The following is a 13,379-nucleotide window of genomic DNA, read 5'->3' as shown; positions in this document are numbered from 1 at the left end:
AACTGAAAAAAGGATCAAAACTAATCCTGTGGGTTTCAAGTTGTTCCTCTCTCTTACTCACTCCAGAACAGGAAAACTATGAGCTTGAACTCCTGAACAACTGCAGCAGACTGCTGGTCTAGACAAAATCCAGCAGAAAGGAGATTTAGAATGTTGTAACAATATATATAACACACACATATATGTATATACATATTGTTTCTGCAAGAAAGGTCTAGGACTTTGGATAATTTTAATGTAGTTTATCTGTTTTAAGTTAAAAAAAAATACATACTGTTTAATGCCGGACACATGCTTAAAGAGCTAAGCAGTAATAAGGGAATAATGGGCGAGGAAAGAACATCCCATCAAAATAAACAAACTAAACCACCCCTCACCATTAACAACTTACTACTACTGATTGGGAGAGCTCTCTCTACTTCTATCTTTAAAGACAAAATACATATACACCTAACTGGAGGAGGGTCAGATCTGGCCAAAAGGTTTCAAGTTTATGTGTAAACAGAGAGATCAGTTAATTAGCATCTAACAGTCCTACCTGCAGATCACTGTGTAATAAACCTTTGTTTCAACATAACTCTGAAACCAAACAGAAAACCTCACGGAAATGAAGAGACTCTATACATCTGCTGAGCGTATTCCAAATCCTACATTTATCACAACTGCTGGGAGGGCTTCAGAGGGAGAAATACTCATACTGCAACAATATTCCTGGCTTAAAACTCACCCAAGCTTTTGAATGATTTCCTGTCTGTTAACATTTTTGCCCCATACTTAATTTGTATAACAAATAAACAAGCATAAACTGAGGAAAAAAATATGCAGAGTAAGTCTGTGATGTACATCCTGTGACACAGGTCAACTATAATCACAGCAGGGTGTGAGCAGATGGTTAAAGGAACATGAAATTTGCACTGCTCAGTGACAAACTTCTCAAATTGCTTGGGTTGTCATCAGGCAGCCCACTATTTTGTATTCCCCTTGATTTTTTACCACCATCTATAAGGACATCTCTTTGACAACGGAAAAAGCAGTAGAACGATTCACTCAAAGATATAAAAAACATAAACTGAAGTGATTGTAGTCACGACGACTACCGTGTAATTTCCTCAGCAAGCCACGGTCAATGCTGTGAGCAAATAATCATCATTTTTTTTGCTTTTGATTGACTGAAAATACTTTCAAAACTGACTCTACAAAGCTCTCATTTGGGGGAAGGAGGAGAAAGCAGCATGAAAATCCTGAGGATTATTCAATTGTGTGAGAAGAAATCAGAAAGTACATTATACTTTTCACAATCACCAAAGACAGAAGTAGAGAGATAGCACTGAAGCGCAAAATAAAATTGACTGGACCCATCACATATATCCGTTACATTCTTTGGCCCTTACMGAAAGGTTTTAACTGGTATAGCAAGAAAGAGCAGCTAAAGAACACCTCCATGTACAAGCAACAAGCCATCTTTGATTTTATAAAGAAAAGACTTAAAATTATAGTACTATTACATGCTGAGGCCTATGACACAACTGACTCGTAACACATGTGAAATGCAGAAAATAACTTTGAGTTTCATTACACTACCTCACTAAAAACAAAAAAGACAACGTCTTTTACTCAGAGTAAGTCATAAAAAAGTGGCAGAGTGGACGGCAATTTGGCAAAGTATTTTCTTCTTCTTCCACTGCAAAAAGTACCAAAACATTTACTTGCCAGGGATGGGGAGGGGTGTGTGTAACAGCTCAACATTACATTTCATCCGGAGAAAATTAACGTCGATTAACAGCTGCACAGGTTTGAGTAACTTCAACCAGAGAGACAGTGATTGCATGGGCTCTCCTTGGAAAGAATGTTCAAACGGGACTGCAAAAAAGAAGGGGACTTCAATCTGAATTTATCATCTGCCAGGATAGCAACTCAGACTTGTGGAACACATTTTTCCATCTCTTGTTTTTCAGTTATTCCTGGCTGTAAGTTCACCTTAGATTGGAAAAGTAGACTTGGGCTAAAAATATACTTTGTTTTATAATGCAAAGAAAATTGTCCAAAGAGATTTTTCACTCCTAAAGATTTAATGATCAGTATATTCTGGGAAAATGTTCACAAGCAACATTTCAAAATTCCTACTTTTCCACTATGTTTCGCTATTCTTACTCTGTTTTACAATAAGCAACCAGTATTTTCCTCTTTTTTTTTTAATAAACATAATCCAATTGCAAGTTGCTTTAAGAATGTTGTGCAGACTAAGGCATTAGTAGAGAGTACTACATATGGGAGTAAAGCTGTGAGAATTCACGGGTCAAAAGTGATCAGAATACTATAAGAAAAGATTAAAAAATAAGGTAATAACTACCTAAATACACTGTTGCGAAACTGTCATCATGTCAAAGGAATGCCTTGATTTTTCCTCTGGATAAGATTTTTTCTTTTGGGTGGGGAGGAGGATTTTCTTACTTCAACACATTCTATTTCTATCACTCTATTTGCAAGAGCTTTAAAACCAGCAGGACCAAACCTCTCAAGAGCATTTTGGAGACTTAGACATTTAGACAGTGACTATGATGACTTAAGTCAGAAGGGAGTTAACATGAAAAACAGGAATATAGCTCCAACCAATATTTTCTTAGAGGGCTGGCAGCAAACTGTCAGATGCATGTGTGACCTCAAAACAACCTTTTGCCAGATGCCTGTTTAACCTCTTAAAATTACATTAATTTCTAAAAGGACTGGTATGTTTTACCATTTTCCTCCTTTGGTAATGCAACTTAAGAATATGTGCTTAAAAGACAGGTTGAAAAGGGTTGATTTTGCAGACAGAAAGTGTATTTTTCCCCATCTTAAAACCTCAAGTAATAACCTCTAATACACCAGCACATACTTGAACTTTTTTCTTTTTGCCTCCCCAGAAATATAACTGCTGTAAGATTTAAACAAGAAATCTTCAGCCTCTTTCCATTCTCCTCCTTAATGTCACTATTCAAAACCCRGTGGCTTTCTGAAATAGCTGTGAAGTAAGGGCCAAGACAGTATTTAGTCTAACTAGCAATGGAAATACCATTTTTATCATAAAGAAATACATTATACATCATATGCTGTAATCAACAGAAGCCAACACAATGATTCACATTATTCATATTCAGAAATTTCCTGTATGCCAGCATTTCAAGAAGGATATTTTTGAAAATTTAAAAATAACCAAATACATAGCATAGAAGCATCATGAATGTGTTTCAGGGGCTAAAATCTTAGAAAGCAAAAAGGCCAAAGAAACAAAAAGTATGTAGGTCATGTATACTAGAGTGCTAAAAATACTCAAATTTAATTTGTGGCTGAGAGGACTATTTATAGAAATCAAGAGATACACAAGTAAATGACCGATTCAGCCTTTTTTAATAAAAAATATGCTTTGATAAAGCATTAAAAAGAAAGATAGTTTTCCTATACTGTATAGAATCTAGGCAAAAGAAATACATCCTTTAAGAAATATACCTACTTATGCAGCAAAACAATGAAGTTCAGTTGTTCTGTAACCCAGTTCCTTTAATCTGCATAAGAGATGCTGACTGAGTTCACTCAACCAAATCACTACTGGCTTTCAGAATACAATCAACACATGCTTTTCAACAGTATTAATATAGCATGAAGCTTGTGCTCCTAATTATTCATGTTTTTGCATTCTGTTTTTTCCCCCTGCTGTAAAATATGCAAATTTACTTCTTTGTGTTATTTGGGTCCCACATGGGCCTCAACAGATCCGTTTGGAAGGAACTGAAAGCCAATATCTAGATACATGCTGTCAACATTTCAAGCTTCATTATTTTTATTAGCTTGGAATGCCATTACAGATTTGATATTAGGCTTTAAAATGCTTTTCTATAAATCTGTTGAAAACTTACAGTCTAATAAAATGGTGTACTGATAATTACTGCTACCCGACTGTGTAGGGGGGTGTCTGTGTGTATGTGTTTGCTTGTGTGAGAGTGAAGAGACTGAGAAAAAGCACTACAACTATAGAATACAAGAGAAATCACCATCTAGTGGTACTATTGAAAAATGCAGTTTGTTTTTGTGTAAAAAACAGCACCCAAGAGGATTACTTGACTTCACTACTGAATAAAGGGTAGCCATTACCTTCTGACAATTTAAAAGAAAAATCAATGTCAGAGAAGACTGTTTCTTCTGATTTTTTTCCTCCTTCCTGTGCAGTCAACTCTGACTTTAGTATTCAATGCCTAAATGTGTTATTAACGCTATTTTTAAAAGTATAAAAATTCAGAACGCAGCACTTCAAGACATAAGTCATTTAATACAGTAACTTTTTGGTGCATCAAAAGTGTTCACCCATATTGGCATAAAATGACATTTAAAGCATTCCTTAGATAAATATTAAAAAATGTCCCCAAAATCTCAGATTATTGTAAAGTTAGCATTAAATATTTTTACACTCAAACAATAAAATGAAATAGCAGTTTGTTTCTTGGAAAACTGGAACGTTGGAAATAAACACACAAACACTGCCATATTAAAAACACAAGCAAATTAAGCTCATTGAGGCAGAAAGTGAAAGGACATTTTGAGACACTTTTTCCAACTGGCACAAAGCTCTGTGCATTTCTTTAATGTAACAGTGTATTTAAGAACACTACAGCACCCTAGCCTTCCACACTGGCACCACTAAAGCTCCTTAAATATTAACAAAGAAAGAACTGTGCAGAGATTCACAGGATCCTCCTACACATTACTAACAACTCATAGAAAACAAACAGCAGCAGCAACACTAAGAGTTTACAAATCTCTTGATGTATTTAATGTTTGAGGTGTGTGTATACACAGGAGAAACCAAAAAGCTCTTAGAATTACACCAGTAAAACAGTACAGAAACCACTCTTTGATTTGGAAGGATCAGCATATTAAATTTACCTTTCATAACATACTCACTCTTGGAGATTTTAAAACTGCAGATTTCTCTCACAAACAAGCATTTAATTCAGATATGCAAGTTACCCAATTCCTTTTTCCATAGATCAAAAAANAAAAAAAAAAAAAAAAAAAAAAAAAAAAAAGAAAGAAAAAAAAAGAAAGAAAGAAAAAAGACTGCATATAGAAAAGATTCATGGGAAAACAGAAAAACAGAAATGGAGGAAAAGGAAGGGAACAATATACATAATATTGCTCTTCGGAAAAATAGGGTCAAAATTTCCAGTACCGAAGACTGACTTTTGTTGATCATTTTCCTTCTTTACCTCTTCAGTACAGATGACTTCCTAATTTGTTAAGGATGCTATTTTGCAATATAACCGCAGTAACTATCGTTAACAAAGGGAAACATTTAGGTGGCTGTAAATCCTATTTTTCTCAGGCCCACAGCTGGGTGAGGATGCTCCTGCCTACAAATGAGGAAGATCCTCATCCTGTATGAAGGAATTGTAATGCTGAAATAACTCAGTAATATATATACTATATATGTGGTTTTTTATATAAAACAAGTTTTATATATTAGTCCAAGTCTGATGACGTTTGTTTTGTAAAACTCCTTCTCTTCAGACAGCAGCATTAGACATAAGGTATACTTTGGTTAATTCCACAGATCCAGCACTTACTTAACTACCACAAATTCTTCTCCTTACTGGGAGATTTCCAAATATTTCATTTCCATGTCTATGACTGTTTATATTCTCTTGAGAGGAAACATAACGGGCAAAAATAATGTTTGCTCCAATAGTTGTTACTATAAATTTTGTTTACTAGTTCTGTATGGCCTTCCAGGATTTATGAAGGCATAGTAGAGGAAAGGGAGACTTAGGGAGCAGAAGTATTACTTTATTAATAATTTGGATTAAATTCCTACCAGTCCTTCTCACAACGGTCACAGCCTCTCTGCTTCACTGACAGTCATTTCATTCTGAGGAGAATCCTGTACATTTTCTTTTTTCCTTCCCCTTGGACACTATTTTTGAATCTCCTAAAAATTCTCCACTAAGATTGCTCAAACTTAGAAAAAAACCTTCAGGAAACAATTAAGTGCTTCCTGTCAGTCAATAATAATATTCCTTATTGACATGGTTTGTCATCATGGTTTAAAGACAGCTTGGCCTTTAAATACAATTAAAAAACAAACAAAACATAATTGAACTCAGGTATGGTCAAAGGTGCAGATGAAGAATTACTCAAAGATCAGCACTATCTGTAGATGTTAGTGACAGAGAACACAACCGTCCTGGCACTCGGGGTCTGAGGTGCACCAAGCTCTGCACCTCCTCTCTCTACTCCAAGAGTTTGGCTGCCTGTGCCTAAGGCTGCACGCTGTGATGCAGCCCTCAGCATTTGGACCAGGGTCTGGTGGGCAAAGAGCTGTGTGAAGCCCTGTTGGGGACCTCTGCCCCTTGTCTCAGGAGTTACATTTAAGCCAAGACTCTTGCTCACGGTCCCTGCATGGGCTACATTGAAGAGATGCCCACGTCTGTTCTTGTACCTGTCTGCTCTGGCCTGCTGACTCAACTTCCTGGCCTGATCTCAGACCTGCCCTGTCACTACGGACTTGTCTGGCGATCACCAGACTCTTAAGATCTAATGCGATAGTTGTATGTCAAAGTAAAGTTCTTAGCACTAACCTGTCTTCCATGTGGCTACCGACAATAAGAATGGATGGCAGACTGGCATTTATTTTACATGGTAAAAGCCTCAAAATATGATAAATTCCTCAAAAAATAGCTATTCTTCAAGATCCCCAACCTAGCTGAAAACAAACAGCATTCAGAATGTTAACTTTAAAAACAATTTGTAATTATCAGGCAAATCCCTGAAATAAATTTTCACATCACTGCAACCGATTCACCCTTTAAAACCTACTGTGTGTGTTGAACATATCCCATAAGCCTGTCTTCCCTTTCCAGAATAACAATTTTGCCAGTTACAGAACATGTATTACTTTTACAACTTCACAAAAAGATAAGACCACGAGCACTTGGGAAATGGGTGAATGATTTCACACAYGCAGTATTTCCCCAATATGGGAGAAAATCATGCAAATCATGATTTGTGGGCATCTCTTCAATGTAGCCCATGCAGGGACCGTGAGCAAGAGTCTTGGCTTAAATGTAACTCCTGAGACAAGGGGCAGAGGTCCCCAACAGGGCTTCACACAGTTGTTAACACAGTTAACACACTAATGGCAGTTAGGTATAAAACTCTCTTAAACAATTTTTATAATTATTTTATATAGATTGAATTTTTTCTTGCCTCTCACACATGCAGTATTTCCCCAATATGGGAGAAAATCATGCAAAATTGTTTTTGGTGCTTCAAAAGTTGTCTTTCCAGTTGAAGAACTTCCTTTGGAGATTGAAAGCACAAATGTAGTGATATTCTGCAAACAAAAGTGGATTTTGAATATCACAATCTATAACACAGCTTGCAGGAGTTACAAAAAAATGAACAGCAAACACAAAAAAGCTAATCCTCAAGATGCGACATGGTTATAGTTCTGATGGATCTTTCTCAAGAAAGTGTTGAACCTTCTTCCTCTCTTTTTAAAAAAATTAGATGATGCAGAAGCAAATAATTAAATGTTGTTAGGAAAATCACAATTATCTACATATAATTGTGACACTAAGTACTCACATCACCTTCCTGTTTAGACTTCTTTGATAATGGTAATGGGCATAGGCATTTGATTCTTTCTTCGCAAGTTTCTTCAGGACTTCCAGTAAGAGTTACGGCTTATGTTATCATTGGTGCATGGTGTGAATAAAGCCTTCCAAGGGATTTGTGACAGACAAGCTTTCCTGGTCTGTCAGGAGCAAGTGTCCCCTGAGGATGCTTTTTTCTCCTCTTTTTCCTCCACAGAAAGGAAGAAAAGCACTTCCTCCCTGTCTATGGAATATTAGCAAACCAGGCTTTCCATTCTTCTATTCTTTGGATGAAAAAACGGGTTTAGGAAACAACTTAAAACATAGTAAGTTAAATTCTCAACCTATTGAAGACTTTTCACTGTCTAAAGCTGTATTCACACTAATAACCTGAAGATGCAGTTGTAAGAATGGCCATCCTGTAACTCTCACTAAGATTTGTTGAAGACATTTAATATTGGCATTCTAGACTATTTTACACCCAAGTTTAAAAGTTTCAGTAGCTCCTTTTTGAATAATAAAAACAAACCAGCAGAATAGTTACATTTTTTGGACTGCCCCTGCTTCTAGATAAAAAGCAACAAAACTTCTAGATAAGTATCTACTTGAGTACTGACCTAGAACTGCCTCTATCTAGCAAGATAGATATGCTCCACTGGCAGAGCTGATGGCAATTCTTTTGCCAAGTAAAAGTAAGGCAAGATGAAATCACAGTCCATTTTGTAGTAGCCTGCAAAATTAACTGTTGTACTAGCAAAAATTTTTTAAAAGAAGAGAAGGTTTAAGCATAGTTGATATTACTAAAGTTTATATTTTATGGATTGCTTTTATAAACATTAATATGAACAAAGTTTAAATAATCACTGATAGCGCTTCAGGAAAACAGAATGAAGCAAAACTGAATTCAGAACTGGGACCACTGAGATTATTTTTGCGGCACCTAAGAGATATTTGGTGCAGAATGCTCTGCCCATTGCAGAATTTGAAACTCATGGACTATTTCTAAAATAGTCACCAAATCTTTCTGAGATCAAAGTATGTGTCCTTTAAGTTCTCTACAATGCAAGTGTTGGAGTGATTTTATATAGCTGTCAAAATAAGGGCGAGTAGACAAAGTGCAGAGGAAGAAAATCTTGTGGACACAACTGTTAAAACATGACATCACAAAGAGTCACAGATGTGACACCAGTTCTGTTTTAACAACTGGTAGGTGGTCTGGGATATTTGTTCTATTGGAGAAAAATTACAATGAATTAAAGTGCTCCTAATAAAGCTTTTGTATTACTAGATTTTGATAATCRTGACTTAAACATTGAGAAGTCTCAAGAAGAAGCAGCGCTTAAATAGAACAGCACAATAAGATTCCTGATGAGAAAAAATCAGTAAATCAGAGCAGCAAAAGTTGAATATTGATGATGACAGGTTAATAAGGAGGAAAACATGAATTTTTAGATGGTGAAAAAGAAAAGGATCAGTTACAGCACAATGACAATAAATTCTTGTCTTCTACATTCTTGAGACTTCTTACAAGACTGTGRAAGAGTTTACTTACAGCTGAAAATTTATGCAGCTCACAGGTTAAGAACACTACAGTTTCATTTTAGAATAACAAAAAGACCTCAAAAAACTAAACTGCTTAATTTTCTTCAAATTAATCAAGAGTCAWATTCTGAGACAGAACATCTACACTCACTATATGACTAGCTATACAATGATGCAATGAGGCTTTTAATATAAAAAGTGTTTGGGGGGCATACTAAAAGGAAGGAATCTGAAAAAAGTCCTCTAAAACAGCTAAATAGTCCTCTAAAACAATAAGATATTCTCTTCTCTCAACTCTAGCCATAAAGCTAGAATCCTCAACATTGAGTTTATTTGTTTTGTAAGGAGATAACTTTTCCTTGCTCACAGTATGAGAGGAAAACAAGAAACATCTTTAACCATCTCAAATAAGAGTTTGCGCCTATTCAGAAAATGAAATATGAGGAAAAAAAACTTTAGGTTTTAGTCCAAATGATGAGATTAGGAGTATGAACTCCTTTGGGAATAAAAGTGAGAATTCTGAGTAATTTTTATTATAGCTTCTGTTACCTTTTTTCATTTTGTCTAAGCACCACAAAGAAATCTTTACRTTTCAAAGACAACAAAAACCATTTTATACAGCTGTATCACTTACCCACAATAACAAATCCATCTGCTTCTCTCTCTGGCACTGTAACCTTCTTTGAATCTTGGCTTTTTCGGAAGAAGCTGAACATAGCCTCTTTTTTAAAGTTGTTATCTAAAATGAAGACAAAACCTTTTAGGTAATCATAAAACAATAGAATTCAGCATAAGAAGTTGGCACTATTCCAAAAGCTAAACACAGTGCAGTTACAGTTAAGTGCTTATCACGAGATTTGAAATTTGTATGTCAAAGTACCTTACTGATGTAGCAATTGATTTTCAATATACACACACAAAAAGAGTTATGAATGGAGGCAGAGTCATGAAAAACCTTCGATCTTTCTAAAGAAAAGTGAAAGGAAACTTGCTTCATGTTTGTCAAGCACATTTCTGTATTCTCATATAGCTTCCGCCACTTCAAATTGTTGTTACACAAACTTTCTTAATTCTAAAGCATCTAAACTTCKAAGCCCAAAGCACAATCCCATAGGAAATGTGTCTTCATGGTGAAGCTGTACTTGAATGGAGCAAATTACTCTAGAGATTTTCAATCTTAATTCTTGCACATTGATTTAAAAACAAAAACAAAAAAACCCAAAATCCTACACAACTTTAGCATAGTCCCTAACTTAATTTTTCCAGATTGTAAAGGCAGCTTAACACTTGGGTGTATTTGGTTAAAGTCACTACTGATTCCTTTAAAAGAAAGTGCAACGTAATTGAGTATGTTTTGAATAACAGTAATTCACTAAAAGAATCTCTCAAGGTGGCTAACAACTCTCAATTCACATCAAATAAAACAATAGGGCATAATTTTAATGGGATAAAAATGTTCACTGCAAAATATTATACTCAGGATTTCTTTCAAGATTGGAAGACAATATTGAAGCACTTTTGAACAGCTTAAAAAAGGACAAATTCATATTAACAAAAACCATTACCCAAAGATACCCAGCTCTGCCAGCTTTTACAGAAGTGCAACAACTATGAACCACACCGTAAATCTGCATACAAGCAATGGTCTTCTAAGCAAATAATCTAACTATTCTAAGCTTTAAGATACAGACTCCAAGACAAGACATACAGAGGTTTCATTTCTCCAAAAACTTACGAAAACCTTCATAAGCTCTGTTCCTATGAAGAACAAGCAACAGGACCTCAAAAAGCTGAACCCGTAAATGTGTGCTTATTTAGAGCATACATGAAACATCTACTATTTGCTACCTAAATTTCACTAGTTTCTATTGAATGCAGCAACAGTGCCATTCTCCACTGCTACCTCCAACAGCAGCCTGAGTCCATAGATCTTGAGATAATCAAAAAAGAAAGAGGCTCTTGGCAGCAGAAGCTGCTTGAATATTCACCTTCCTCCAGCTCACAGGCAGAGGTGCAGACAGGCACCCAGAGTGCTGAATTCAGACAGCTGGACAACAACCTATGTAGCAGTTTGTGAAGTGCCTTGGATGAAAGATGCTATGCAAGTGTCAAATGCAGAAATAAAGGTTTAAAGGAAGCTACATAAAGCTCTTCTCTACTAAAATACCAATATAACCCATGGAAATTTGAAAAATGTCATTTCAMGTGTGAAACGGTTAGAGAATCCTGATTTACCTTGCAGACATCAGTATTTAAAGGAATAGGGAAAGAAAAAGCAACAACGTTTACAATATACCTCCAAAAGAGGAAACGAGCAAAATCTAAAGAAAATATGTATACAGTACAAAGTTTTGACAACATTATTTCAGACTAAATTTAAAGAAGAACCTTTAGAAGGAGTAAAACAGAGAACTACCATTTAGTGTTTGTAAAAAGAAAAATAATAATAATAATAAAAAAGCTTGGATTATTTTCCAGAATTCCTCACTTACTATTCAAATTTTAATAGTACTATAAGCAGGATTTTTTTGTCCTAGTCAGTTACCCATAGCAATTTACTTCACAGTCCACACTGACTATTCCCCATATATAAACTGTCCCACACTCCGCTGTTACAAGTGATATCAAGTATTTCTATAAACCAAATCATAGAAATTCCTATATGAAGTATGAGCATTGGCTTTGAGAAACAATACATAAATAGTAGGCAAAAATCAGCTGCAATTCAAACAGTGGAATGATATCTGAGAATTAAATACAACATATTTCAGAGGCTGGCCAGCTACTGTTTGCTTGGGCAGATGCAGTGGAATTTTGAGCAACCAAAACTACACTGACACACACAGGAACAGGCCAAACTATCCTGTCTCAGGTAGGCGTTAAACACACACACACACACACACACACACGTACATTACTTATCCTCACGTTACTCCTTTTTGCTGGTATTCTTACATTTGAAATACTAATATGCCCAGTTCCATGGAGATTACACAGTAGAAAACTCCTAATTACCTCATTTATTCCTTGCCTTCCCCCCACAGCAACCCCCACATCCTGGCTCAACACATGGCGCCAGCAACATATTCCTTTTTCAGCCCCTAGGGAATAAGTCTTCTCCTGCTACCAATTAGGGTTGTCAGTCCTATAGTTTAAGTGGTAAAAAACAGTGCTGTAATGCTCAAGAGTCAGGTTTCGGCTCCGATGATGTATGAAGGAGAGGCAGTTGTGGAACAGTTTAAAATGTGATTTTACCTTCTTCCTAAGCACACAACAGCAAGAAGCAGAATCAATTTGATGTGCAAAGTCTCAGGATTAGCCTTAGTAAAGGCTTTCAGATTCCAGTCAGCTACTTAAGGTGCCAGAGCTGTGGCTGCCCCATGCAATCACATCTTTTCCTCTTTCAGATAAATGTTTTTGTGCGGTTATCACTACTATCAAATAGTGTTCTTCTTCCTCTCTTTCTTGCATGCACCAAGGAAACCATTTTATTCAGTATACATGTAATGAAGGTACAAAGGACTTGTACAGGAAGCCATACCTTTGTCATCTTTTAAATCCTGCACGTAACATACATAAACTTCAGAACTTTAAAAAAACAAACAAACAAACAAAAAACCCAAACATTTCAATTCTGAGCCAAATAAACGTTACAAGAATTTTAATATACTAGATGTTTTCCTTTTGCTGGCAGAAGGCAGGTCTTTCCAAATATCCCAATTTTAAAAATACAAAAATTCACCTGATCTGTGTAGGGCTTCATCTTTATTTTGTAGTTTACAGTTTTCTGAAGTAGGCTTCTTTAACTGAACTGCATTRCCTGCAGTACTTCTCAAAAATAAACCACCTCTCCCCTTTGCTTCAAAAATAAACAAAGCAAAGTATCCTATAAACKGAGGCCTCAAGTTCTTACCGATGAAACCACTGGAAGGTTTCATTAGAAGGAAGAAAATAGCACATGTTGTATTTTGTGGTTGTGAATGTTAGGGAGGTGGTAAAGAATCTGCATATTAAAAGACTAATATGCTTTATGGGGCTTTCTCTTTCTCTGGTGTTCACCACTCAGACACAAAACTAAATCCTAAATCACACAGATCCACATAACTCAAATGAAGTAAGGAGCATGCCAATTATTACTTGAAGTATTTCAATAGGTTTGCTGAACAAAGTTATTAAGTCTAAGCTTAACAAATATCCATTATAAATAGGAAG

At 35.8% G+C, this 13,379-nt stretch overlaps 1 protein-coding gene across 3 annotated transcripts in view; it reads right to left on the bottom strand.

Annotated features, from left to right (window-relative positions):
- The window catches only part of UMAD1 (UBAP1-MVB12-associated (UMA) domain containing 1), an 82,034-nt gene that overhangs the window by 65,750 nt on the left and 2,905 nt on the right, over positions 1-13,379 (bottom strand). For all 3 annotated transcript variants that reach the window (XM_085310542.1, XM_085310545.1, XM_085310544.1), the window contains exon 2: positions 9,802-9,906. In XM_085310542.1, the coding sequence (XP_085166668.1) occupies positions 9,802-9,883 (82 nt within the window). In that variant the 5' untranslated portion in view covers positions 9,884-9,906. The remainder of the gene's footprint in view (positions 1-9,801; positions 9,907-13,379) is intronic.

This window comes from Rhea americana, unplaced genomic scaffold, assembly GCF_003343005.1.
Source record: "Rhea americana isolate MKP2758 unplaced genomic scaffold, rheAme1 scaffold_32, whole genome shotgun sequence".
In the NCBI taxonomy this organism is placed as follows: domain Eukaryota; kingdom Metazoa; phylum Chordata; class Aves; order Rheiformes; family Rheidae; genus Rhea; species Rhea americana.
Note: the sequence above shows the minus strand (reverse complement) of the source record. Positions and strands in the feature narration are given on the sequence as shown.